General features: G+C 46.2%; 2 protein-coding genes across 4 annotated transcripts in view; both read left to right on the top strand.

Annotated features, from left to right (window-relative positions):
• The window catches only part of LOC143955878 (uncharacterized), a 201,633-nt gene that overhangs the window by 126,031 nt on the left and 47,839 nt on the right, over nucleotides 1-27,763 (top strand). The window contains exon 5 of one of the 3 annotated variants that reach the window (XM_077465997.1): nucleotides 21,489-21,707. The exons of the other annotated variants lie outside the window; for them this stretch is intronic. Within the exon in view, the coding sequence (XP_077322123.1) occupies nucleotides 21,489-21,707 (219 nt within the window). The remainder of the gene's footprint in view (nucleotides 1-21,488; nucleotides 21,708-27,763) is intronic. 3 annotated transcript variants of the gene reach the window in all.
• On the top strand, nucleotides 8,236-10,820 carry LOC143955680 (uncharacterized). The gene has a single exon (XM_077465790.1). The coding sequence runs from the start codon at nucleotides 8,656-8,658 to the stop codon at nucleotides 10,531-10,533; it is 1,878 nt and encodes a 625-aa protein (XP_077321916.1). The 5' UTR covers nucleotides 8,236-8,655; the 3' UTR covers nucleotides 10,534-10,820.

Here is a 27,763-nt window from a genome sequence, read left to right as displayed (position 1 = left end):
TGTGGTCATTGGGAAGAATGGTCCTCACACTTGTGGTCATTGGGAAGAATGGTTCTCACACTTGTGGTCATTGGGAAGAATGGTCCTTACACTTGTGGTCATTGGGAAGAATGGTCCTCACACTTGTGGTCATTGGGAAGAATGGTTCTCACACTTGTGGTCATTGGGAAGAATGGTCCTCACACTTGTGGTCATTGGGAAGAATGGTCCTTACACTTGTGGTCATTGGGAAGAATGGTCCTCACACTTGTGGTCATTGGGAAGAATGGTCCTTACACTTGTGGTCATTGGGAAGAATGGTCCTCACACTTGTGGTCATTGGGAAGAATGGTTCTCACACTTGTGGTCATTGGGAAGAATGGTCCTTACACTTGTGGTCATTGGGAAGAATGGTCCTTTACACTTGTGGTCATTGGGAAGAATGGTTCTCACACTTGTGGTCATTGGGAAGAATGGTCCTTACACTTGTGGTCATTGGGAAGAATGGTTCTCACACTTGTGGTCATTGGGAAGAATGGTCCTTACACTTGTGGTCATTGGGAAGAATGGTCCTCACACTTGTGGCCATTGGGAAGAATGGTCCTTACACTTGTGGTCATTGGGAAGAATGGTTCTCACACTTGTGGTCATTGGGAAGAATGGTCCTCACACTTGTGGTCATTGGGAAGAATGGTCCTTACACTTGTGGTCATTGGGAAGAATGGTCCTCACACTTGTGGTCATTGGGAAGAATGGTCCTTACACTTTAGGTCATTGGGAAGAATGGTCCTCACACTTGTGGTCATTGGGAAGAATGGTTCTCACACTTGTGGTCATTGGGAAGAATGGTCCTTACACTTGTGGTCATTGGGAAGAACGGTCCTCATACTTGTGGTCATTGGGAAGAATGGTCCTTACACTTGTGGTCATTGGGAAGAACGGTCCTCATACTTGTGGTCATTGGGAAGAATGGTCCTTACACTTGTGGTCATTGGGAAGATTGGTCCTTACACTTGTGGTCATTGGGAAGAATGGTCCTTACACTTGTGGTCATTGGGAAGAATGGTCCTCACACTTGTGGTCATTGGGAAGAATGGTCCTTTACACTTGTGGTCATTGGGAAGAATGGTCCTTACACTTGTGGTCAGTGGGAAGAATGGTTCTCACACTTGTGGTCATTGGGAAGAATGGTCCTCACACTTGTGGTCATTGGGAAGAATGGTCCTTACACTTGTGGTCATTGGGAAGAATGGTCCTCACACTTGTGGTCATTGGGAAGAATGGTCCTTACACTTGTGGTCATTGGGAAGAATGGTCCTCACACTTGTGGTCATTGGGAAGAATGGTTCTCACACTTGTGGTCATTGGGAAGAATGGTCCTTACACTTGTGGTCATTGGGAAGAACGGTCCTCATACTTGTGGTCATTGGGAAGAATGGTCCTTACACTTGTGGTCATTGGGAAGAACGGTCCTCATACTTGTGGTCATTGGGAAGAATGGTCCTCACACTTGTGGTCATTGGGAAGAATGGTTCTCACACTTGTGGTCAGTGGGAAGAATGGTCCTTACACTTGTGGTCATTGGGAAGAACGGTCCTCATACTTGTGGTCATTGGGAAGAATGGTCCTTACACTTGTGGTCATTGGGAAGAACGGTCCTCATACTTGTGGTCATTGGGAAGAATGGTCCTTACACTTGTGGTCATTGGGAAGATTGGTCCTTACACTTGTGGTCATTGGGAAGAATGGTCCTTACACTTGTGGTCATTGGGAAGAATGGTCCTCACACTTGTGGTCATTGGGAAGAATGGTCCTTTACACTTGTGGTCATTGGGAAGAATGGTCCTTACACTTGTGGTCAGTGGGAAGAATGGTCCTCACACTTGTGGTCATTGGGAAGAATGGTCCTCACACTTGTGGTCATTGGGAAGAATGGTCCTTTACACTTGTGGTCATTGGGAAGAATGGTCCTTACACTTGTGGTCATTGGGAAGAATGGTCCTCACACTTGTGGTCATTGGGAAGAATGGTTCTCACACTTGTGGTCATTGGGAAGAATGGTCCTCACACTTGTGGTCATTGGGAAGAATGGTCCTCACACTTGTGGTCATTGGGAAGAATGGTTCTCACACTTGTGGTCATTGGGAAGAATGGTCCTTACACTTGTGGTCATTGGGAAGAATGGTCCTTTACACTTGTGGTCATTGGGAAGAATGGTTCTCACACTTGTGGTCATTGGGAAGAATGGTCCTTACACTTGTGGTCATTGGGAAGAATGGTCCTCACACTTGTGGTCATTGGGAAGAATGGTTCTCACACTTGTGGTCATTGGGAAGAATGGTCCTTACACTTGTGGTCATTGGGAAGAATGGTCCTTACACTTGTGGTCATTGGGAAGAATGGTCCTCACACTTGTGGTCATTGGGAAGAATGGTTCTCACACTTGTGGTCATTGGGAAGAATGGTCCTTACACTTGTGGTCATTGGGAAGAATGGTCCTCACACTTGTGGTCATTGGGAAGAATGGTCCTTACACTTGTGGTCATTGGGAAGAATGGTCCTCACACTTGTGGTCATTGGGAAGAATGGTCCTTACACTTGTGGTCATTGGGAAGAATGGTCCTCACACTTGTGGTCATTGGGAAGAATGGTCCTTACACTTGTGGTCATTGGGAAGAATGGTCCTCACACTTGTGGTCATTGGGAAGAATGGTTCTCACACTTGTGGTCATTGGGAAGAATGGTCCTTACACTTGTGGTCATTGGGAAGAATGGTCCTTTACACTTGTGGTCATTGGGAAGAATGGTTCTCACACTTGTGGTCATTGGGAAGAATGGTCCTTACACTTGTGGTCATTGGGAAGAATGGTCCTCACACTTGTGGTCATTGGGAAGAATGGTCCTTACACTTGTGGTCATTGGGAAGAATGGTTCTCACACTTGTGGTCATTGGGAAGAATGGTCCTTACACTTGTGGTCATTGGGAAGAATGGTCCTCACACTTGTGGCCATTGGGAAGAATGGTCCTTACACTTGTGGTCATTGGGAAGAATGGTTCTCACACTTGTGGTCATTGGGAAGAATGGTCCTCACACTTGTGGTCATTGGGAAGAATGGTCCTCACACTTGTGGTCATTGGGAAGAATGGTCCTTACACTTGTGGTCATTGGGAAGAATGGTCCTCACACTTGTGGTCATTGGGAAGAATGGTTTTCACACTTGTGGTCATTGGGAAGAATGGTCCTTTACACTTGTGGTCATTGGGAAGAACGGTCCTCATACTTGTGGTCATTGGGAAGAATGGTCCTTACACTTGTGGTCATTGGGAAGATTGGTCCTTACACTTGTGGTCATTGGGAAGAATGGTCCTTACACTTGTGGTCATTGGGAAGAATGGTCCTCACACTTGTGGTCAGTGGGAAGAATGGTCCTCACACTTGTGGTCAGTGGGAAGAATGGTCCTTACACTTGTGGTCATTGGGAAGAATGGTCCTTACACTTGTGGTCATTGGGAAGAATGGTCCTTACACTTGTGGTCATTGGGAAGAATGGTCCTTTACACTTGTGGTCATTGGGAAGAATGGTCCTCACACTTGTGGCCATTGGGAAGAATGGTCCTTACACTTGTGGTCATTGGGAAGAATGGTCCTTACACTTGTGGTCATTGGGAAGAATGGTCCTTACACTTGTGGTCATTGGGAAGAATGGTCCTCACACTTGTGGTCATTGGGAAGAATGGTCCTTTACACTTGTGGTCATTGGGAAGAATGGTCCTTACACTTGTGGTCAGTGGGAAGAATGGTTCTCACACTTGTGGTCATTGGGAAGAATGGTCCTCACACTTGTGGTCATTGGGAAGAATGGTCCTTACACTTGTGGTCATTGGGAAGAATGGTCCTCACACTTGTGGTCATTGGGAAGAATGGTCCTTACACTTGTGGTCATTGGGAAGAATGGTCCTCACACTTGTGGTCATTGGGAAGAATGGTTCTCACACTTGTGGTCATTGGGAAGAATGGTCCTTACACTTGTGGTCATTGGGAAGAACGGTCCTCATACTTGTGGTCATTGGGAAGAATGGTCCTTACACTTGTGGTCATTGGGAAGAACGGTCCTCATACTTGTGGTCATTGGGAAGAATGGTCCTTACACTTGTGGTCATTGGGAAGATTGGTCCTTACACTTGTGGTCATTGGGAAGAATGGTCCTTACACTTGTGGTCATTGGGAAGAATGGTCCTCACACTTGTGGTCATTGGGAAGAATGGTTCTCACACTTGTGGTCAGTGGGAAGAATGGTCCTTACACTTGTGGTCATTGGGAAGAACGGTCCTCATACTTGTGGTCATTGGGAAGAATGGTCCTTACACTTGTGGTCATTGGGAAGAACGGTCCTCATACTTGTGGTCATTGGGAAGAATGGTCCTTACACTTGTGGTCATTGGGAAGATTGGTCCTTACACTTGTGGTCATTGGGAAGAATGGTCCTTACACTTGTGGTCATTGGGAAGAATGGTCCTCACACTTGTGGTCATTGGGAAGAATGGTCCTTTACACTTGTGGTCATTGGGAAGAATGGTCCTTACACTTGTGGTCAGTGGGAAGAATGGTCCTCACACTTGTGGTCATTGGGAAGAATGGTCCTCACACTTGTGGTCATTGGGAAGAATGGTCCTTTACACTTGTGGTCATTGGGAAGAATGGTCCTTACACTTGTGGTCATTGGGAAGAATGGTCCTCACACTTGTGGTCATTGGGAAGAATGGTTCTCACACTTGTGGTCATTGGGAAGAATGGTCCTCACACTTGTGGTCATTGGGAAGAATGGTCCTCACACTTGTGGTCATTGGGAAGAATGGTTCTCACACTTGTGGTCATTGGGAAGAATGGTCCTTACACTTGTGGTCATTGGGAAGAATGGTCCTTTACACTTGTGGTCATTGGGAAGAATGGTTCTCACACTTGTGGTCATTGGGAAGAATGGTCCTTACACTTGTGGTCATTGGGAAGAATGGTCCTCACACTTGTGGTCATTGGGAAGAATGGTTCTCACACTTGTGGTCATTGGGAAGAATGGTCCTTACACTTGTGGTCATTGGGAAGAATGGTCCTTACACTTGTGGTCATTGGGAAGAATGGTCCTCACACTTGTGGTCATTGGGAAGAATGGTTCTCACACTTGTGGTCATTGGGAAGAATGGTCCTTACACTTGTGGTCATTGGGAAGAATGGTCCTCACACTTGTGGTCATTGGGAAGAATGGTCCTTACACTTGTGGTCATTGGGAAGAATGGTCCTCACACTTGTGGTCATTGGGAAGAATGGTCCTTACATTTGTGGTCATTGGGAAGAATGGTCCTCACACTTGTGGTCATTGGGAAGAATGGTCCTTACACTTGTGGTCATTGGGAAGAATGGTCCTCACACTTGTGGTCATTGGGAAGAATGGTTCTCACACTTGTGGTCATTGGGAAGAATGGTCCTTACACTTGTGGTCATTGGGAAGAATGGTCCTTTACACTTGTGGTCATTGGGAAGAATGGTTCTCACACTTGTGGTCATTGGGAAGAATGGTCCTCACACTTGTGGTCATTGGGAAGAATGGTCCTTACACTTGTGGTCATTGGGAAGAATGGTTCTCACACTTGTGGTCATTGGGAAGAATGGTCCTTACACTTGTGGTCATTGGGAAGAATGGTCCTCACACTTGTGGCCATTGGGAAGAATGGTCCTTACACTTGTGGTCATTGGGAAGAATGGTTCTCACACTTGTGGTCATTGGGAAGAATGGTCCTCACACTTGTGGTCATTGGGAAGAATGGTCCTCACACTTGTGGTCATTGGGAAGAATGGTCCTTACACTTGTGGTCATTGGGAAGAATGGTCCTCACACTTGTGGTCATTGGGAAGAATGGTTCTCACACTTGTGGTCATTGGGAAGAATGGTCCTTTACACTTGTGGTCATTGGGAAGAACGGTCCTCATACTTGTGGTCATTGGGAAGAATGGTCCTTACACTTGTGGTCATTGGGAAGATTGGTCCTTACACTTGTGGTCATTGGGAAGAATGGTCCTTACACTTGTGGTCATTGGGAAGAATGGTCCTCACACTTGTGGTCAGTGGGAAGAATGGTCCTCACACTTGTGGTCAGTGGGAAGAATGGTCCTTACACTTGTGGTCATTGGGAAGAATGGTCCTTACACTTGTGGTCATTGGGAAGAATGGTCCTTACACTTGTGGTCATTGGGAAGAATGGTCCTTACACTTGTGGTCATTGGGAAGAATGGTCCTTACACTTGTGGTCATTGGGAAGAATGGTCCTTACACTTGTGGTCAGTGGGAAGAATGGTCCTTACACTTGTGGTCATTGGGAAGAATGGTCCTTACACTTGTGGTCATTGGGAAGAATGGTCCTTACACTTGTGGTCATTGGGAAGAATGGTCCTTACACTTGTGGTCATTGGGAAGAATGGTCCTCACACTTGTGGTCATTGGGAAGAATGGTTCTCACACTTGTGGTCATTGGGAAGAATGGTCCTTACACTTGTGGTCATTGGGAAGAATGGTTCTCACACTTGTGGTCATTGGGAAGAATGGTCCTTACACTTGTGGTCATTGGGAAGAATGGTCCTCACACTTGTGGTCATTGGGAAGAATGGTCCTCACACTTGTGGTCATTGGGAAGAATGGTTCTCACACTTGTGGTCATTGGGAAGAATGGTCCTTTACACTTGTGGTCATTGGGAAGAATGGTCCTCACACTTGTGGTCATTGGGAAGAATGGTTCTCACACTTGTGGTCATTGGGAAGAATGGTGCTTACACTTGTGGTCATTGGGAAGAATGGTCCTCACACTTGTGGTCATTGGGAAGAATGGTTCTCACACTTGTGGTCATTGGGAAGAATGGTCCTTACACTTGTGGTCATTGGGAAGAATTACCTCCTTACAGAGAGCTAAAAAGTTCAATGGTGTCAGTGGGATCTTATCTGAGAGGCATAACGTGCCCAATGCTGAAGGAACCCCTACAACCTCTGGAGGTACCTTAGGGTTCCACGGAACCCTGGATGAGAATCACTGATATAGATTGTGTATTATTGTAGCTGTGTTTAGGGGAATTCGGACGAACTTGTTTACATCAATTTATTAATTCTGTGGTCCCCAGGGTTCCATTTAATTTTAGGAGTTCTGTTGGTTCAATATTTATTTTCAAATTGGCAATATTGTTCTGTTGACTTTGTGAGATGTACTTTGGATTCCTTTCCGGCCTGGAGAAATTCAGAGGACTGTTTCCCCTAGAGCGACAAGGGATATTGTGTTCTTGACTATAAAGCGTAGATTACCACGCGTATTTTTCCAACAGACCAATTTGGGCAAATTTGAGTAAATTGTAATATTTAGATATATCGTTTCATTGCCATGTTGATGTTTTTCGATAACGTATGTGTGAGATATCAATCACCAGAAAATCCAGTTCTGTATGATATTGTATAAACTATACCCGTTAATTAATGAAGTCAAATTATTTACTTGTTAATTTTGTTGGGAGATATTTATACCTTGGTAAGAAAACCCCATAAATTAACAAACTCCGGAAAGGATTGTGGTATTTACTGATATTTTGAACTAAGTTCACAAATTTACCGTAAGCTTGGAGGCGCTGAAAGAACGAAACACCGAGCTTCTTAATTAAGATTCCGTACCACACTCACAACAGAATGTTTTATTATATATTCAGAGTGGAAACCTCGGGGATGATAATATTGATGTTAAAGAAGAGTATAAAGAGGAGGATGAGGAGTATGGAGTGATGGAGGAGTTTTCTGAAGGACACAAGGATATGATGGAGCCACCAAATACCAGGAACCCACCAGAGAGATGTCCCCGTCCTCTGTATTCCCGGGATTCCACACAGGAAGGTCACACCATCCCCCACTGTTACAAGGTTGGTGGGATGGAGCTTCTAGAACATGGACTGGTGGAGATGTGTGGATTTTGTAATAAATCTTCTATCTTACAGATGATTTTCTCTCTCATTTTCTTGGTTTAGAGTGGAGATCCAATGGATATAGAATTTGAGGTGAAATCAGAAGAAGAAGAGAGGTATGTGAGGGATGATCAGCAGTCTATGGAGGAGGATGGAATAACGGGGACATTTATAGAGGAGGACACTCCTACAGAGATCAGCACAGGTGGGTCATTAACACTAAATACATTCCTCCACCCATACTGCTCACTGATTGGTCCAGAGTAGGGCGGGGGCTGGGTGATATCAGCCTGTAATCCCCTGGTCACTTTCCTGAGCTGTGTTCCCCGTCCTGTATTCCTGGATTTCTCTCCGATAATCTTCCTTCTCTGTGCTGGCAGGAAAATGTTGATCTTTGGTTATAGGCGTTGCTCGGCCTAAGCACCTGGGGGATGTGTTTTGGATCTTGGAAAAAGGGGGACCCACTCAATATTGGGTTGACGGTCATGATTTTATGGCTGATTGGTGTATTGTATGGTACATACTGCTGACCCCTGCACTATATACTCTATGTTGTACATTACACAGTCCTGAATCTCACTCTCTGACTAAGGTCCATGAATAAAGAAATGATCTGGTAGGAGATCAGAGGACCCATTTACTAGTTACCTTGAGGGGGGAATTGTAAGATCCTCAGAGACAAAGCTGCCTGATGTGGGCGGAGTCCTGGTTTAGGGGAACCAATCAGCTGATGTCTAGTAATAATCTTTGTATTTCTATTTTAGTAGATGGACGGGAGATGAGGAAAACCTCAGAGGATTGTCTCACTTTGTCTCCAGACTGTAAAGTAGAAGATGAGGACATCACACAGTATAGTCCAGGAGAAAACCCGACTACCTCAAATGTCCATCCGGCACCACACAGTGTAGATGGACCATCGTATTCCTCTTATCCTGAGGAACCTCAGACTGTGCGGGACGGTGCCGGACCATCGTATTCCTCTTATCCTGAGGAACCTCAGACTGTGCGGGACGGTGCCGGACCATCGTATTCCTCTTATCCCGAGGAACCTCAGACTGTGAGGGACGGTGCCGGACCATCGTATTCCTCTTATCCTGAGGAACCTCAGACTGTGCGGGACGGTGCCGGACCATCGTATTCCTCTTATCCCGAGGAACCTCAGACTGTGCGGGACGGTGCCGGACCATCGTATTCCTCTTATCCCGAGGAACCTCAGACTGTGCGGGACGGTGCCGGACCATCGTATTCCTCTTATCCCGAGGAACCTCAGACTGTGCGGGACGGTGCCGGACCATCGTATTCCTCTTATCCCGAGGAACCTCAGACTGTGCGGGACGGTGCCGGACCATCGTATTCCTCTTATCCTGAGGAACCTCAGACTGTGCGGGACGGTGCCGGACCATCGTATTCCTCTTATCCCGAGGAACCTCAGACTGTGCGGGACGGTGCCGGACCATCGTATTCCTCTTATCCCGAGGAACCTCAGACTGTGCGGGACGGTGCCGGACCATCGTATTCCTCTTATCCTGAGGAACCTCAGACTGTGCGGGACGGTGCCGGACCATCGTATTCCTCTTATCCTGAGGAACCTCAGACTGTGCGGGACGGTGCCGGACCATCGTATTCCTCTTATCCTGAGGAACCTCAGACTGTGCGGGACGGTGCCGGACCATCGTATTCCTCTTATCCCGAGGAACCTCAGACTGTGCGGGACGGTGCCGGACCATCGTATTCCTCTTATCCTGAGGAACCTCAGACTGTGCGGGATGGTGCCGTCCTTCCAACAGAAAAGAAGTTTTTCTGTGCCGAGTGCGGGAAGTGTTTCCATTTTAAATCCAATCTTACTGCGCATAAAAGATCTCACACAGATGAGAAGCCGTACTCCTGTATCGAGTGTGGGAAGGGTTTCAGTTTTAAATACAAACTTGGTGAACATCAAAGGACTCACACAGGTGAAAAACGATATTCCTGCCCTGAGTGCGGAAAGTGTTTTCGAGAGAGGTCCAATCTTTACAAACATCGGAGGTCTCACACGGGGGAGAAGCCGTATTCCTGTCCTGAGTGCGGGAAATGTTATTCACAGAAGTCCAATCTTTACAGACATCAGAGATCGCACACGGGGGAGAAGCCGTATTCCTGTCCTAAATGTGGGAAAAGTTTTGTACATAAATCAAGGCTTGTCACACATCAGAGGTCTCACACCGGGGAGAAGCCGTTTTCCTGTCTTCAGTGCGGGAAATGTTTTTCAGATAAGTCCAATCTCTATAATCATCGGAAATCTCACACGGGGGAGAAGCCGTATTCTTGTCCAGCGTGCAGGAAATGTTTTTTACTTAAGTCACATCTTTATGCACATCAGAGATCTCACACGGGGGAGAAGCCGTATTCCTGTCCTGAATGTGGGAAAAGTTTTGTATATAAATCTAGACTTGTCATACATCAGAGATCTCACACGAGGAAGAAGACACTTTCCTGTCCTGAGTACGGGAATTGTCCGTCACAGAAGTCCTCTGTTTACAGTCATCTGAGATTGGACACGGAGGAGAACGAACTTTCCTGGTCTGAGTGAGGGAAATGTTCCTCCCTGAAGTCCTGTCTTCCTGTACATCAGGGGGTCCCACACAACCCTGGAGGTGTATTAGTGAGTGCGGGAAATGTCTTGTATATGAATGTTGCTGGACATGTGGGGAAGAAGCACCCCCTGATATACACCTCAGATATACTCCATGGCTGATCTTCATCATGGAAGAAACAGTTGATAAGGAGATCAGAGATCACCAAAGACATGGATGAAGTGTTGTACCGTGTTGGCCATTGATAGCAGGAGAAAAATAAAAATGGAGTCATTACCTCTCATTGGCTGAGTACATCTTGTGGTGAAAACTGTTGCAAGAGGTCTGTTTTCTCAAGTCGTCTTCCAGGACGAAACACGTTAACCCCACCACTTAAAAGGCAGTCCTCTAGGCTTATTATAATAAAAATGGAGTCATTACCTCTCATTGGCTGAGTATATCTTGTGGTGAAATTTCTTGCAAGAGGTCTGTTTTTTTTCTCAAGTCGTCTTCCAGGACGAAACACGTTAACCCCGCTACTTAAAAGGCGGTCCTCTAGGCCTTTTTAAAAAAAAAATGGAGTACATTTTGTGGTGGAAGATTTCGCAAACACTTATAGGTCTATTTTTTTTTAAATATGACACATTTTCACCATTCTCACAGATGTTGACCATATTTTATGTCTGATGATTTCCTATGATCATTGGCTCCATCTAGTGGTCATAATGCTGTGTTGCGCTATTTTTTTTACTAATGGGGCTCTTTTAGGAAATAATACCACATTATGGCCAGAAGATGGAGCTGAGGATCATAGTAAATCACTGTGTTCATTAAATTACGACACAAACTTTTCACGGCCGGGCAAATGCTTCCCACATTCATCCAACTATTTTTTTTTTTTATAAAATAGACCCCTTCGTTTTCCTCAGTCTTTACACAGGAAAAAGAGGGGTATACCGACCACGACTGTATGGTTAGTAACGAGTCGCAGGATGTACCCTTGTGCGCAACAGAAGCCGGTGTCAAGAAAAGACTAGAAAACATAAATTACCAGGACTGGATGGCTTACACCCGAGAGTCCTCAAAGAACTCAGTCAGGTTATAGCCAGACCGTTATTCCTAATCTCCATGGACAGGATACTGACAGGAATTGTACCAGCTAATTTGAAAAAAAGCCAATGTGGTAACAATGTTCAAAAAAGGTCAGATACATATTCCTGGGAATTTACAGGCCGGTCAGCCTAACATCAATAGTATGTAAATTTCCTGGGAATTTACAGACCGGTCAGCCTAACATCAATAGTATGTAAATTTCCTGGGAATTTACATGGCGGTCAGCCTAACATCAATAGTATGTAAATTTCCTGGGAATTTACAGGCCGGTCAGCCTAACATCAATAGTATGTAAATTATTGGAGGGGATGTATGGTTAGTAACGAGTTGCAGGATGTACCCTTGTGCGCAACAGAAGCCGGTGTCCAGAAAAGACTAGAAAACATAAATTACCAGGACCGGATGGCTTACACCCGAGAGTCCTCAAAGAACTCAGTCAGGTTATAGCCAGACCGTTATTCCTAATCTCCATGGACAGCATACTGACAGGAATTGTACCAGCTAAGCCAATGTGGTAACAATATTCAAAAAAGGTCAGATACATATTCCTGGGAATTTACAGGCCGGTCAGCCTAACATCAATAGTATGTAAATTTCCTGGGAATTTACAGACCGGTCAGCCTAACATCAATAGTATGTAAATTTCCTGGGAATTTACAGGCTGGTCAGCCTAACATCAATAGTATGTAAATTATTGGAGGGGATGTATGGTTAGTAACGAGTCGCAGGATGTACCCTTGTGCGCAACAGAAGCCGGTGTCAAGAAAAGACTAGAAAACATAAATTACCAGGACTGGATGGCTTACACCCGAGAGTCCTCAAAGAACTCAGTCAGGTTATAGCCAGACCGTTATTCCTAATCTCCATGGACAGCATACTGACAGGAATTGTACCAGCTAATTTGAAAAAAAGCCAATGTGGTAGCAATGTTCAAAAAAAGTCAGATACATATTCCTGGGAATTTACAGGCCGGTCAGCCTAACATCAATAGTATGTAAATTTCCTGGGAATTTACAGACCGGTCAGCCTAACATCAATAGTATGTAAATTTCCTGGGAATTTACAGGCCGGTCAGCCTAACATCAATAGTATGTAAATTTCCTGGGAATTTACAGACCGGTCAGCCTAACATCAATAGTATGTAAATTTCCTGGGAATTTACAGGCCGGTCAGCCTAACATCAATAGTATGTAAATTTCCTGGGAATTTACAGGCCGGTCAGCCTAACATCAATAGTATGTAAATTTCCTGGGAATTTACAGACCGGTCAGCCTAACATCAATAGTATGTAAATTTCCTGGGAATTTACAGACCGGTCAGCCTAACATCAATAGTATGTAAATTTCCTGGGAATTTACAGGCTGGTCAGCCTAACATCAATAGTATGTAAATTATTGGAGGGGATGTATGGTTAGTAACGAGTCGCAGGATGTACCCTTGTGCGCAACAGAAGCCGGTGTCAAGAAAAGACTAGAAAACATAAATTACCAGGACTGGATGGCTTACACCCGAGAGTCCTCAAAGAACTCAGTCAGGTTATAGCCAGACCGTTATTCCTAATCTCCATGGACAGCATACTGACAGGAATTGTACCAGCTAATTTGAAAAAAAGCCAATGTGGTAGCAATGTTCAAAAAAAGTCAGATACATATTCCTGGGAATTTACAGGCCGGTCAGCCTAACATCAATAGTATGTAAATTATTGGAGGGGATGTACGGTTAGTAACGAGTCGCAGGATGTACCCTTGTGCGCAACAGAAGCCGGTGTCCAGAAAAGACTAGAAAACATAAATTACCAGGACCGGATGGCTTACACCCGAGAGTCCTCAAAGAACTCAGTCAGGTTATAGCCAGACCGTTATTCCTAATCTCCATGGACAGCATACTGACAGGAATTGTACCAGCTAATTTGAAAAAAAGCCAATGTGGTAACAATGTTCAAAAAAGGTCAGATACATATTCCTGGGAATTTACAGGCCGGTCAGCCTAACATCAATAGTATGTAAATTTCCTGGGAATTTACAGACCGGTCAGCCTAACATCAATAGTATGTAAATTTCCTGGGAATTTACAGACCGGTCAGCCTAACATCAATAGTATGTAAATTTCCTGGGAATTTACAGACCGGTCAGCCTAACATCAATAGTATGTAAGTTTCCTGGGAATTTACAGACCGGTCAGCCTAACATCAATAGTATGTAAATTTCCTGGGAATTTACAGACCGGTCAGCCTAACATCAATAGTATGTAAATTTCCTGGGAATTTACAGACCGGTCAGCCTAACATCAATAGTATGTAAATTTCCTGGGAATTTACAGGCCGGTCAGCCTAACATCAATAGTATGTAAATTTCCTGGGAATTTACAGACCGGTCAGCCTAACATCAATAGTATGTAAATTTCCTGGGAATTTAAAGGGCCGGTCAGCCTAACATCAATAGTATGTAAATTTCCTGGGAATTTACAGACCGGTCAGCCTAACATCAATAGTATGTAAATTTCCTGGGAATTTACAGACCGGTCAGCCTAACATCAATAGTATGTACGTTTCCTGGGAATTTACAGACCGGTCAGCCTAACATCAATAGTATGTAAATTTCCTGGGAATTTACAGACCGGTCAGCCTAACATCAATAGTATGTAAATTTCCTGGGAATTTACAGACCGGTCAGCCTAACATCAATAGTATGTAAATTTCCTGGGAATTTACATGGCGGTCAGCCTAACATCAATAGTATGTAAATTTCCTGGGAATTTACATGGCGGTCAGCCTAACATCAATAGTATGTAAATTTCCTGGGAATTTACAGACCGGTCAGCCTAACATCAATAGTATGTAAATTTCCTGGGAATTTACAGACCGGTCAGCCTAACATCAATAGTATGTAAATTTCCTGGGAATTTACAGACCGGTCAGCCTAACATCAATAGTATATAAATTTCCTGGGAATTTACATGGCGGTCAGCCTAACATCAATAGTATGTAAATTTCCTGATAACTTACAGGCCGGTCAGCCTAACATCAATAGTATGTAAATTTCCTGGGAATTTACAGACCGGTCAGCCTAACATCAATAGTATGTAAATTTCCTGGGAATTTACATGGCGGTCAGCCTAACATCAATAGTATGTAAATTTCCTGGGAATTTACAGGCTGGTCAGCCTAACATCAATAGTATGTAAATTTCCTGGGAATTTACAGACCGGTCAGCCTAACATCAATAGTATGTAAATTTCCTGGGAATTTACATGGCGGTCAGCCTAACATCAATAGTATGTAAATTTCCTGGGAATTTACAGGCCGGTCAGCCTAACATCAATAGTATGTAAATTTCCTGGGAATTTACAGACCGGTCAGCCTAACATCAATAGTATGTAAATTTCCTGGGAATTTACAGGCTGGTCAGCCTAACATCAATAGTATGTAAATTATTGGAGGGGATGTATGGTTAGTAACGAGTCGCAGGATGTACCCTTGTGCGCAACAGAAGCCGGTGTCAAGAAAAGACTAGAAAACATAAATTACCAGGACCGGATGGCTTACACCCGAGAGTCCTCAAAGAACTCAGTCAGGTTATAGCCAGACCATTATTCCTAATCTCCATGGACAGCATACTGACAGGAATTGTACCAGCTAATTTGAAAAAAAGCCAATGTGGTAACAATGTTCAAAAAAGGTCAGATACATATTCCTGGGAATTTACAGGCCGGTCAGCCTAACATCAATAGTATGTAAATTTCCTGGGAATTTACAGGCCGGTCAGCCTAACATCAATAGTATGTAAATTTCCTGGGAATTTACAGACCGGTCAGCCTAACATCAATAGTATGTAAATTTCCTGGGAATTTACAGGCCGGTCAGCCTAACATCAATAGTATGTAAATTATTGGAGGGGATGATAAGGGACTATATACAAGACTTTGCTGATGGAAACAGTATCATTAGTAGTAACCAGCATGGGTTTACGAAGGGTCGTTCTTGCCAAACCATCCAGTTAACATTCTACGAGGAAGTGAGCTGCCATCTAGATAAGGGGAGGCCGGTAGATGTGGCGTATCTGGATTTTGCAACAGCATTCGATACAGTTCCCCATAAACGCTTAATCTACAAGCTGAGGCCTGTAGGCATGGACCATAAGGTTTGTTCTTGGATAGAGAAATGGTTACAGGGGCGTGTCCAAAGGGTGGTGATAAATAACGTGTGCTCAGACTGGTCTGGAGTGGTAAGTGGGGTACCCCAAGGTCCTGTCTTGGGACCAATTCTGTTTAATTTATTCATAAATGATATAGGGGGTTAGGAGGTTGGTATAAACAGCGCAATCTCAGTTTTTGCTGACGACACAAAGTAGGACAATAAATTCACATCAGAATATAAAAATTTTGCAGGAAGACCTGAATACAATAATGGGTTGGGCAACTAGGTGCCAAATGAGGTTTAATGTTGAAAAATGTAAGGTGATTCATTTGGGGGATAAAAATATAAATGCACGTTACTCACTAGGGGCTGAACCTCTGGGGGGAATCCAGGATGGAGAAGGATCTAGGGCAGTGATGGTGAACCTTGGCACCCCAGATGTGCTGGAACTACATTTCCCATGATGCTCTATGCTTTATGCAGTGTAGTGGAGCATCATGGGAAATGTAGTTCCAGAATATCTGGGATGCCAAGGTTCACCATCACTGTCCTAGATCCTTCCAAAACATCTGGGGTGCCAAGGTTCACCATCACTGCCCTAGATCCTTCTGGGGGGAATCCGGGATAGAGAAGGATCTAGGGCAGTGATGGTGAACCTTGGCACCCCAGATGTTCTGGAACTACATTTCCCATGATGCTCATGCTTTATGCAGTGTAGTGGAGCATCATGGGGAACATAGCTCCAGAACATCTGGGGTGCCAAGGTTCACCCTCACTGCCCTAGATCCTTCCAAAACATCTGGGGTGCCAAGGTTCACCATCACTGCCCTAGATCCTCCCAAAACATCTGGGGTGCCAAGGTTCACCATCACTGCCCTAGATCCTCCCAAAACATCTGGGGTGCCAAGGTTCACCATCACTGTCCTAGATCCTTCTCCATCCTGGATTCCCCCAGAGGGATCTAGGACAGTGATGGTGAACCTTGGCACCCCAGATGTTCTGGAACTACATTTCCCATGATGCTCATGCTTTATGCAGTGTAGTGGAGCATCATGGGAAATGTAGTTCCAGAACATCTGGGGTGCCAAGGTTCACCATCACTGCCCTAGATCCTCCCAAAACATCTGGGGTGCCAAGGTTCACCATCACTGCCCTAGATCCTTCTGGGGGAATCTAGGATGGAGAAGGATCTAGGACAGTGATGGTGAACCTTGGCACCCCAGATGTGCTGGAACTACATTTCCCATGATGCTCATGCTTTATGCAGTGTAGTGGAGCATCATGGGGAACATAGCTCCAGAACATCTGGGGTGCCAAGGTTCACCATCACTGCCCTAGATCCTTCCAAAACATCTGGGGTGCCAAGGTTCACCATCACTGCCCTAGATCCTCCCAAAACATCTGGGGTGCCAAGGTTCACCATCACTGCCCTAGATCCTTCTGGGGGAATCCAGGATGGAGAAGGATCTAGGGCAGTGATGGTGAACCTTGGCACCCCAGATGTTTTGGAATATGTTCCCCATGATGCTCCACTACACTGCATAAAGCATGAGCATCATGGGAAATGTAGTTCCAGAACATCTGGGGTGGCAAGGTTCACCATCACTGTCCTAGATCCTCCCAAAACATCTGGGGTGCCAAGGTTCACCATCACTGCCCTAGATCCTCCCAAAACATCTGGGGTGCCAAGGTTCACCATCACTGCCCTAGATCCTCCCAAAACATCTGGGGTGCCAAGGTTCACCATCACTGCCCTAGATCCTTCTCCATCCTGGATTCCCCCAGAAGGATCTAGGGCAGTAATGGTGAACCTTGGCACCCCAGATGTTTTGGAAGGATCTAGGACAGTGATGGTGAACCTTGGCACCCCAGATTTTCTGGAACTACATTTCCCATGATGCTCTATGCTTTATGCAGTGTAGTGGAGCATCATGGGAAATGTAGTTCCAGAACATCTGGGGTGCCAAGGTTCACCATCACTGCCCTAGATCCTTCTGGGGGAATCCAGGATGGAGAAGGATCTAGGGCAGTGATGGTGAACCTTGGCACCCCAGATGTTTTGGAAGGATCTAGGGCAGTGATGGAGAACCTTGGCACCCCAGATGTTTTGGAACTACATTTCCCATGATGCTCCACTACACTGCATAAAGCATGAGCATCATGGGAAATGTAGTTCCAGAACATCTGGGGTGCCAAGGTTCACCATCACTGATCTAGGGGGTCCTAGTAAAAGACAGACTTGGTAATAGCCTGCAATTTTCTCCATCAGCCCTTCCCCCATAGTTATTACCTTTTTGGTACCACGTTATTTTCACTCTAATATATATATATATATATAAATGTAGCGGTGCCCCCGTGGGGTCGCGGCGTGTTCTAGCTCCACACATCACCTTACACGGTCAGACATCCATTTCAGAAACTCATTGCCAGTCGATGAACGGTCTTTTACCTGTCTTTGTTGGGTTTATTAGGGGATTTACCACTTCGCACCCGGGCCAATTCTGACATTTCTCTCCTACATGTAAAATTAATTATTTTTTTTGCTAGAAAATTACATAGGACCCCCAAACATTATATACATTTTTTTTTTTTTTTTTAGCAAAGACCCTAGAGAATACAATGGCGGTCGTTGCAACTTTTTATCTCGCACGGTATTTGCGCAGCAATTTTTCGAACACGTTTTTTTTCAGAAAAAAAAAAACAGTTTCATGCTTTAGAAAAAAAAAAACAGTAAAGTTAGCCCAATTTTTTTTCATAATGTGAAAGAGGAAAATACACCGAGTAAATAGATACCCAACACGTCACGCTTCAAAATTGCACGCGCTCGTGGAATGGCGCCAAACGTTGGTATTTAAAAATCCCCAGGCGACGCTTTAAATTTATTTTTTACTGGTTACGTGGTTTGGGTTACAGAGGAGGTCTAGGGCTAGAATTATTGCTCTCGCTCTAACGTTCGCGGCGATACCTCACATGTGTGGTTTGCACACCGTTTTCATATGTGGGCGGGACTTACGTATGCGTTCGCTTCTGCGTACAAGCTCACGGGGACAGGGGGCGCTTTAATTTATTTTTATTGTTAATTTTATTTAAATTTTTTTAGTTTGACACTTTAAAAACAAAACACAAAAAATTTTGATGACTTTTATTCCTATTACAAGGAATGTAAACATCCCTTGTAATAGGAATATGGCACGATCGGACCTATTTACAGTGAGATATGGGGGGGGGGGGGGTCAATAAGACCCCACATCTCACCTCTAGGCTGGGAAGCCTAAAATAAAAAAACAAAAAAAAAACGATCCTGGCTTCACAGCCAAAGCGGCGCGGTTAATTTGAATGCAGAGGCCGGGGCGTGACGTCATAACATCGCGCCCGGCCTCCGAACGATCATAGAGACTCTGGGGACCGTCTGGTCCACCTGAAATCTCTATGATCATTATCCTGTGACCGACTCACATGGAAGCGGTAGATAGAAGCACCGGCGGGAGGGGGGGGGGGCGTCCCCTCCTGCCGCACGTAAGAATGATCAAGCGGCGGAACAGCCGCTATGATTGTTCCTATGGTGCAGGGAATCGCCGGCTGAAAATGCCGATATCTGAATGATGTCTGTGGCCTCGGGCGTCATTCAGATATTACACCACAAAGCCCTTGACGTCATATGACGTAGCTTGGGCGCCAAGTGGTTAAACTTGGATGGGGGAAAGAGACATGGGATGCCCAAACGATGAACCTTTCTTAGAGCCGGTTCACACAGCGGGCGATGCGAGGCGACACGACTCGCCTCGCCTCGCTCTCGCAAGTCGCCCCCGTCCTGTCCAATGGAACCGTTCTGAGAGGAGCGACTCGAGTCGCTCCGACTCAGAAAAAAAGGTTCCTGTACTACTTTTGGGCGACCTCGGGGCGACTTGCATTGACTTCTATACAGAAGTCATTTGCAAGTCGCCGCTGAGGCCGCGGCAGGTCGCGGCGAGGCAAGTCGGAGTCGCCTCGCCTCGCCTGCTGTGTGAACCGGCCCTTAGTTGAGGTGAAGATAGTTGAATCTAAATTGACAGTCTCCGATACTTCGCATCTCCTCCAGCACACTACTTGAAATCACTTTGCTTTCCTCTGCTGTGGCAACCATTTTAGAAGAAAAGAATAGTTGCGCTATAACTGATACTTGGTGGACTACCGATCCCAGAAAATCCGGTGCAAATCCGTGCCAACCTTCCTGGATGCAGCAACTTGACTTCAACGACACCGCAGTCTCTCTGGCTTCAAATCCAATGCTGGCATGTCTCTCCCAGAGCTTCTCACTTTGCGGACCCCCGGCATGGATCCCTCCTGAACGACTTGCCTGGCAGTGCTCCCCACTGTCCTTCTCCTGTTCCAGGACACCTCTCAATGACCATGTAGAGAGAGAGAGAGGCTCCCTCCCAGCTCCCGAGCTCCAAAGCCGAGTTCACCCCCTCCCCCAGAAATGGGGTTTCCTCAAGGTCCACGACAGTCTAACACTCCATCGTTCAGTTCTTCCACCCTGAGAACTCCTACCACAACAAGCTGACCATGGGTATATATATATATATATATATATATATATATATATATATATATATATAGGAGGCCTGCCCCCTGCCAATCCTAGTTGGGGATGGGTCAAGGCTCCCAAATACACCCCATGTCGCTCCAGCCCTCTGCCCCGTCTCTTTTCCAGGACCCTCTTGAAACAAAGAGGAGGGAGGTGAAGTACATATCAGTCACCTACTGCAACACCAAACCACTCCCCAGCCCCAGATCAAAACAAACAGGCCTAGCTCGCAGAATAGGCCTGCTTAAATTTACCTGTGCTTCCAGTACACACAAAAAAAACCTACTCTAGCAACCTACCTACCGAAGATATAGGGTGCTACATATTTTTATATATATATATATATATATATATATATATATATATATTTTTTTTTTTTGTGTATATATATATATAAGTGCGCTGAATGCCCCAAAAAATGTATTAGTGAGTAGCAGCCAGCAAAACACCCTAATACAAGGCATACATACATACATACAAAATGTGTATATATATATATATATATATATATATATATATATATATACAGTATATGTTCCCCTCGGTGGGAGTGGAGGTGACCCCATCTATAAGGATATACAGTACATACACACACAGCACAAGGCCGTGTTCACACTACGAAACGTTTCTCGGGGCTGCAGTTCCTCTGATCTCCACAAGATGGTGATTTTCTCACGTCTACCATAGAGACAGGAAGTCTCTATGGAAGACAGGAAGTGATGTCAGGTGCAGACAGGAAGTGATGTCAGGTATAAAAAGCACATTAAAATTGAGACGAAAGCTGGGTCAGGAGGAAATAGAGAGGAGATATAGTGGAAACATGATGGACAATCAGCCGCCCCTCACATCACCGGGTAAGAGGAGACTTTATTGTAAAGGAGAGAGCAGTACGGAGGCTCCACCTAGATCCCCCATCATCTGATAAACACATAGAAACAATGTATTCAGTCAGTGTGTGTGTTTCCTACAGATGGATCCAGTAATGGGAACCCACCAGAGAGATGTCCCCGTCCTCTGTATTCCCGGGATTCCACACAGGAAGGTCACACCATCCCCCACCATCATCAGGTAGATGAGGAACAATCACTGATAGTATCATTAGGATCTGTACATTATCTGCATTGTTACCATTCATGTCATTTTTATTATATATTCAGAGTGGAAACCTGAGAGATCCTAAAGTTGAGGTTAAAGAAGAGATAAAAGAGGAGGATGGGGGGATGGAGGAGTCGGAGATTCCTAAAGAACCTCAAGATCTGTACCAGGACACCATGGTGGGGTCATCCAGCTACAGAAACCCACCAGAGAGATGTCCCCGTCCTCTGTATTCCCGGGATTCCACACAGGAAGGTCACACCATCCCCCACCATCATCAGGTAGATGATTGACAATTATTGGTAGTTCTGATTTATATTCAAGCATGTTTCTTACAATGAATGGTTTATTAAATATTCAGAGAGGAAACCTCGGGGATGATAATATTGAGGTTAAAGAAGAGTATAAAGAGGAGGATGAGGAGTATGGAGTGATGGAGGAGTTTTCAGAAGGACACAAGGATATGATGGAGACACCAAATACCAGGAACCCACCAGAGAGATGTCCCCGTCCTCTGTATTCCCGGGATTCCACACAGGAAGATCACACCATCCCCCACTGTTACAAGGTTGGTGGGATGGAGCATCTAGAACATGGACAGGTGGAGATAATGTGTAATTTGTATATAAGCTTATATTTTACAAATTATATTTTCTCTCATTTTCTTGGTTTAGAGTGGAGATCCAATGGATATAGAATTTGAGTATAAAGCAGAAGAAGAAGAAGAAGTGAGGGATGATCGGCAGTCTATGGAGGAGGATGGAATAACGGGGACATTTATAGAGGAGGACACTCCTACAGAGATCAGCACAGGTGGGTCATTAACACTAAATACATTCCTCCACCCATACTGCTCACTGATTGGTCCAGAGTAGGGCGGGGGCTGGGTGATATCAGCCTGTAATCCCCTGGTCACTTTCCTGAGCTGTGTTCCCCGTCCTGTATTCCTGGATTTCTCTCCGATAATCTTCCTTCTCTGTGCTGCCGACACAATTTATGGATCTAGACTGGATTTATGGAGATTCTGGGGATCAGCCGGCAGAAAAATGTTCATTTTCACCATAGATGTTGCTCAACCTAAACACGTAATGCAGGGGTGTCAAACTCCGTTTGGGCTGCAGGAGAACCATGGCCTGGAGAACTCTGTGTTATAATGTGTTCTTAGGTTATCCAGAGCTGGTCACTAATTGCTTAGGGTTTCTTATGCAAGTTAGACCGTGGAGCCAGACTGTCCAAGGTCATTGTTATGATAATAGGACTAGCTCTACTGTGTAAGGTGATCTTTGTCTGAGATAATGGGTGTAGCCCTTATCTGATGGTTTCCTGTATAAATTCAGTGTGTTTCTTAAAATAAGCAGTTAATTTTTCTGGTGTACTCCAAGACTGGTGTTGTCTGGTTCATGGGGGACACTCAAGGATCTTCTGGAATCAAGGGTACAGAACGCCAGCAACAAGTCAAAGGCAACTCTAATTGCCAAGTTGATGGAAAGTGACCAAGCCAGGGACCGAAGCAGAGGGCCAGCTATGGAGGGATTCCAGGATGGCTGAGCTCCAGCGAGAAATCCAGTGGCGGCTGTCACTATACAGCACTACTGCCCCCAAGAGGTGATCACCCAAATAATTGCAGACACGACACGTCTGAAAATGCTTGAGGTTCAGAAGCAGATCTGGGCTACTGCACCTGCAGAACGGAGTAGCCACAAGAAACTTCCCTACGCAGCTTTTTGACCCTTCTAGGATAGGGTGGAGGAAATCAACCGGTACCTTCATGTCTTCGAGACCCCAGTGCGATCTCCAGGAAATTGACGAAGATCAGCAAGCTGTCTGGTCGAGCCCTGGATGCTTTTGAAGCCGTACACGGGGAAGACAAAAAAGACTTTGAGCGAGTCAAGGAGCTCATAGGTCCAAATTTCACAGCCTACAACGGAAAGAGGACCAGCCCTATAGGGAATGGGCTCATCAGATGTCCCGATCGATAGATGCATGGTTCTCCGGCTGTCAGGCAACTACCTTAGCGCATGCTACCCAACTGATCCTACTGGAACAGTTTTATAAACAATCCCCTAGTAAAGTTCGCCAGTGGTTCCAAGACCAAAAGCTCTCGAGGGTAGACAAAGCAGCGGAGCTAGCCGACCAGTATATGGATACCTGGATATCCCACCAACCGGAGCCTCGTGGCATCTCCAGACCACCACCAGCACCTACCCATATCCAGCCATCCAGCCAGCAGTCGGTCGCCCTCCCTGAAATGGCCCGACCGGCTGTACCCATCAAGAAGACCGGTCCTCGCTGTTGTGGGTGTAATCAAATGGGAGACCAACGAGCCAACTGTCCTCGAAATGTCAACGTCAGTTCATGGAACCGTGCTGCCCCCAGCCCAGCCCAAGCGGCTGCTCATTACCTGGAAGCCGCCACACCATCTACTTCAACTGGCTGAGGTGAAGAGGAATTTGGGCTACTCCATGAGATGAACCCGATTACAAGCTGCTCCTGATGGCAATAGCAGGCATCACCGACAGGACGTATGGGTGAATGGGCGACCCGCCCATGGATTCGGGGACAGCAGAGCTACTATTACTTTGGGGCAACCCAGGATGGTTACAATGACTGAGAAAACCGGGAGGTCCATAGCTGTGCGAGTGGCTGGAGGCAAAGTTTTACGCATCCCTACTGCCCAAGTGCATATGGATTGGGGCTCGGGATACAGAGACGTGGAAGTTGGAGTTATGAGAGATATACCTGCAGATGTTCTACTTGTAAATTATTTGGGACATCTTTCTTCATCTTTCCATGTGGATTTATCCCCAGAAGCCTTCCCTGTGACCACCCGGCAGAAAGCAAGGTGAGCGGAGGAGGCATTCGATGATGGAACCCAGGTAAGGCCTAATTTCCCTATCCCCGTCCAGACTGTGCCACCCTTTACCTGGGCTACCCCGACTGACTTTACCCGGGAACTACTATCCGACTCCACGTTAGCTAGTAATCGGGGGAGAGGGCAGGGATGGACTCTGGGGGATTAGAAAGGGAACGGATAGAGGGGGATCGGGAATTACTTTATTGGGTGACCGAAGGGAAGGGATCTCATCCAGTGCCCAAGCGACAGCTGGTCATGCCGTAGAAATATCGGCACGACCTGCTTTAGCATTGGGACATGACATTCCCCTAGCTGGCCACTTTGGAGTGACCAAAACTGTTCACCGTTTGACTCTATTCTTCTGGCCAGGGATAACTGGGGATCTTAGACAGTATTGCCGTACCTGTGATACTTGTCAGCGTGTGGGAAAGAAGGGTGACCGATCTAAAACTCGTTTGTACCCCCTACCGATCATAGCTGAGCCCTTTAGCTGGATAGCTGTAGACCTGGTAGGACCATTACCCCAACCCAGTCCCTCTGGGAAGAGATATATCTTGACGGTGGTGGATTATGCTACTCATTACCCGGAGGCAGTTCCTCTGACAAACATCCATGCAGAGACAGTAGTGGAGGCCCTGCTCCGGATCTTTGCCAGGGTGGGTGTCCCTCAGGAGATTATCTCAGACCAAGGACCTAACCCATCAGTTGTGGAAGCTCTGTGGAATTAAGCCAATACACAGCTCTCTTTACCACCCCCAGACTAACGGACTGTGGGAGTGGTTCAATGGAACGCTGAAGCAATTACAGCGGACGTTCGCAACTTCTCACCGGGATTGGGAGAAATTTCTGCGGCACCTCCTGTTCGCTTACGGGGTTCTCCCTATTTGAGCTATTGTATGGGAGACGGGTGAGGGAGCCACTAGATCTACTTGGAGCCCATTGGGAAGGAGGTGTAGGGGCTGAAGAGACCTGTGTGGTAGGGAATGTACTAGCGCTCAGGGAACGGCTGAAGGAACGCCGTACGAGAGAACCTTCAGACTGCACAGGGACAGCAGAAGCAGTGGTATGATCCTATTGCCCGGAATCGCACCTTGGCTGTAGGGCAGAAAGTTCTTGCCCTCAAGCCTACCAAGTCGGACAAATTACAGGCCTCTTGTAGGGTCCCTGCCAAGGTAGCGCAGCAAATATGTGACACTACCTACCTGGTAGCTAAGTGCTCAGATGAAAGAGTCCTTCCATGTGAATATGCTCAAAGTGTACCAAGAGAGGCCTGAGGAGATAGCTGCCATATGTTCTCCAGCCGGGGAAGATTCCGAGATCCTTCCCCTGCCAGAGCTACCGGAGAGAGATGGGGACAGAGCAGGTGTGGAGATAGTGAGGTTAGATGGGCAGCTAGGGCCAGAGCAGCAGGACCAGGCCAGGCTGGTCCTTAAGAAGAATCGGGAAATGTTTTCCACTGAGCCTGGATACACTAATATGACAGTGCACTGAGTGGAAACCCCGGGACACACACCTATGCGGCAGGCGGCTTACCTGGTACCTGAGTCAGTGAGAGAGGGTATGAGGCAGGAGATAAAGGACATGCTTGATTTAGGAGTCATCGAGCCCTTCGACAGCCCCTGGCCATCCCCAGGACTGTTAGTGCCAAAGCGGGATGGTACTATCTGCTTCTGTGTAGATTACCCCCGACTAAATGACTGACGCCTACCCCATGCCCCGGGTCGAATAAACTGTTAGACCGCATCACCCCGAGGTCATTTCCTAACTAACCTTGACTTATGCAAAGGGTACTGGCAGATTCCTCTGGACCCAGAATCTGTTTTGAAATCGGCCTTCATCACCCACTCTGGCTTGTACCGGTCTAAGGTCATGCCATTTGGAATGAAAAATGCTCCGGCGACATTCCAGAGGAGGGTAGATCAACAGTTATATGACCTTCAGGATTGCTTTTGATGAAGGTCGAAACGCGTCAGTGTTTTTTGATGTTATTGCTGTAAAGCTTAAATATTTTCTATGGAGAAGCTGTCATGTTGCCGGCTTAATCAGACAGAGCACCGACTACGTTACACACCAACTATACTATATAGCAGTAGAGCTTGGGTGAGTTTTTCTCTTTCCTTCAGGATTGTGCCTGTGCATACCTGGATGACATTGCGATCTACAGCGATACCTGGGAGGAACATCTACTCCACTTGGTTACTGTGTTAGACCTCATCAGGAATGCAGGACTAACATTAAAGCCAGAGAAATGTAGCATAGGGATGTCCGAGGTTCGGTACCTCGGGTAGGCCGTGGGCAACAGCGTCCTGAACCAGCTAAAGTAGAGGCCGTTGCCAACTGGCCCACCCCCAGGATGAAAACCCAGGTCTTGGCATTCCTAGGCACTGCAAGATACTATAGGAGGTTTGTTACCGACTATAGCATGATAGCTAAACCCCTGACTGACTTGACCAGAAAGAATCTTCCCTGCCAGGTCCTGTGGCCCCCAGAGTGTGAAAATGCTTTCCAGCGCCTGAAAAATGCTTTGATTTCTGCCCCAGTTTTGGCTGCTCCTGACCCAAACAAATGTTTTTTTGTACATGCAGATGCTTCCACCTTCGGTTTGGGAGCAGTGCTAAGCCAAGTGGGAGCCGACGGCAGTGAGCAACCTGTTGCCTACATCCTGGGAGGTGGGGTATGCAGCCATAGAAAAATAATGTTTGGCGCTGGTGTGGGCCTTGAAAAAACGTCATCCGTATCTCTATGGATGATCCTTCACGGTCACCACAACCCTTTGATCTGGTTAAATCGAGTATCCGGGGACAACGAACGCTTACTGAGATGGAGTCTTGCCCTGCAGCCCTACAACTTTACCGTGCAGTACAGGCCGGGCCGACTATAACACAGTAGACATTCGCGGCAAACTGAACTGTGATTGTACTATAGCTCCCGGACATCCCCAAGCTGACCTGTATTGGATCTAGCTGGGTCTGTCGGACTATGGAACAGGGGGGAGTATTGTCACGGACTTTGGGCTGCAGGAGAAGTATGGCCTGGAGAACTCTTGCGGAAAGATTTCTCCCTATTGTGGGGTCACCAGTACAGTATTTGTACATTGAAATCATATCCCCTCTCAGGCATCTCTTCTCCAGAGAGAATAAGTTCAGAGCTCACAACCTTTCCTCATAACTAATATCCTCCAGACCCTTTATTAGCTTTGTTGCCCTTCTTTGTAGTCGCTCCATTTCCAGTACATCCTTCCTGAGGACTGGTGCCCAGAACTGGACAGTATACTCCAGGTGCGGCCGGACCAGAGTCTTGTAGAGGGGAGAATTATCCTTTTATCTCTGGAGTTGATCTCCTTTTTAATGCCAATATTCTGTTTGCTTTGTTAGCAGCAGCTTGGCATTGCTGAGTCCATCATCTACTAGGACCCCCAGGTCCTTCTCCATCCTAGATCCCCCCAGAGGTTCTCCCCCCCCCCCCAGTCTATAGATTGCATTC

The sequence above is a fragment of the Lithobates pipiens genome, unplaced genomic scaffold (genome assembly GCF_037356315.1).
Source record: "Lithobates pipiens isolate NorthernLeopardFrog02 unplaced genomic scaffold, aLitPip1_a1.2 Scaffold_35, whole genome shotgun sequence".
Classification (NCBI taxonomy): domain Eukaryota; kingdom Metazoa; phylum Chordata; class Amphibia; order Anura; family Ranidae; genus Lithobates; species Lithobates pipiens.
The sequence above is the reverse complement of the archived record's forward strand: the minus strand, read 5'-3'. Positions and strand labels throughout refer to the sequence as shown.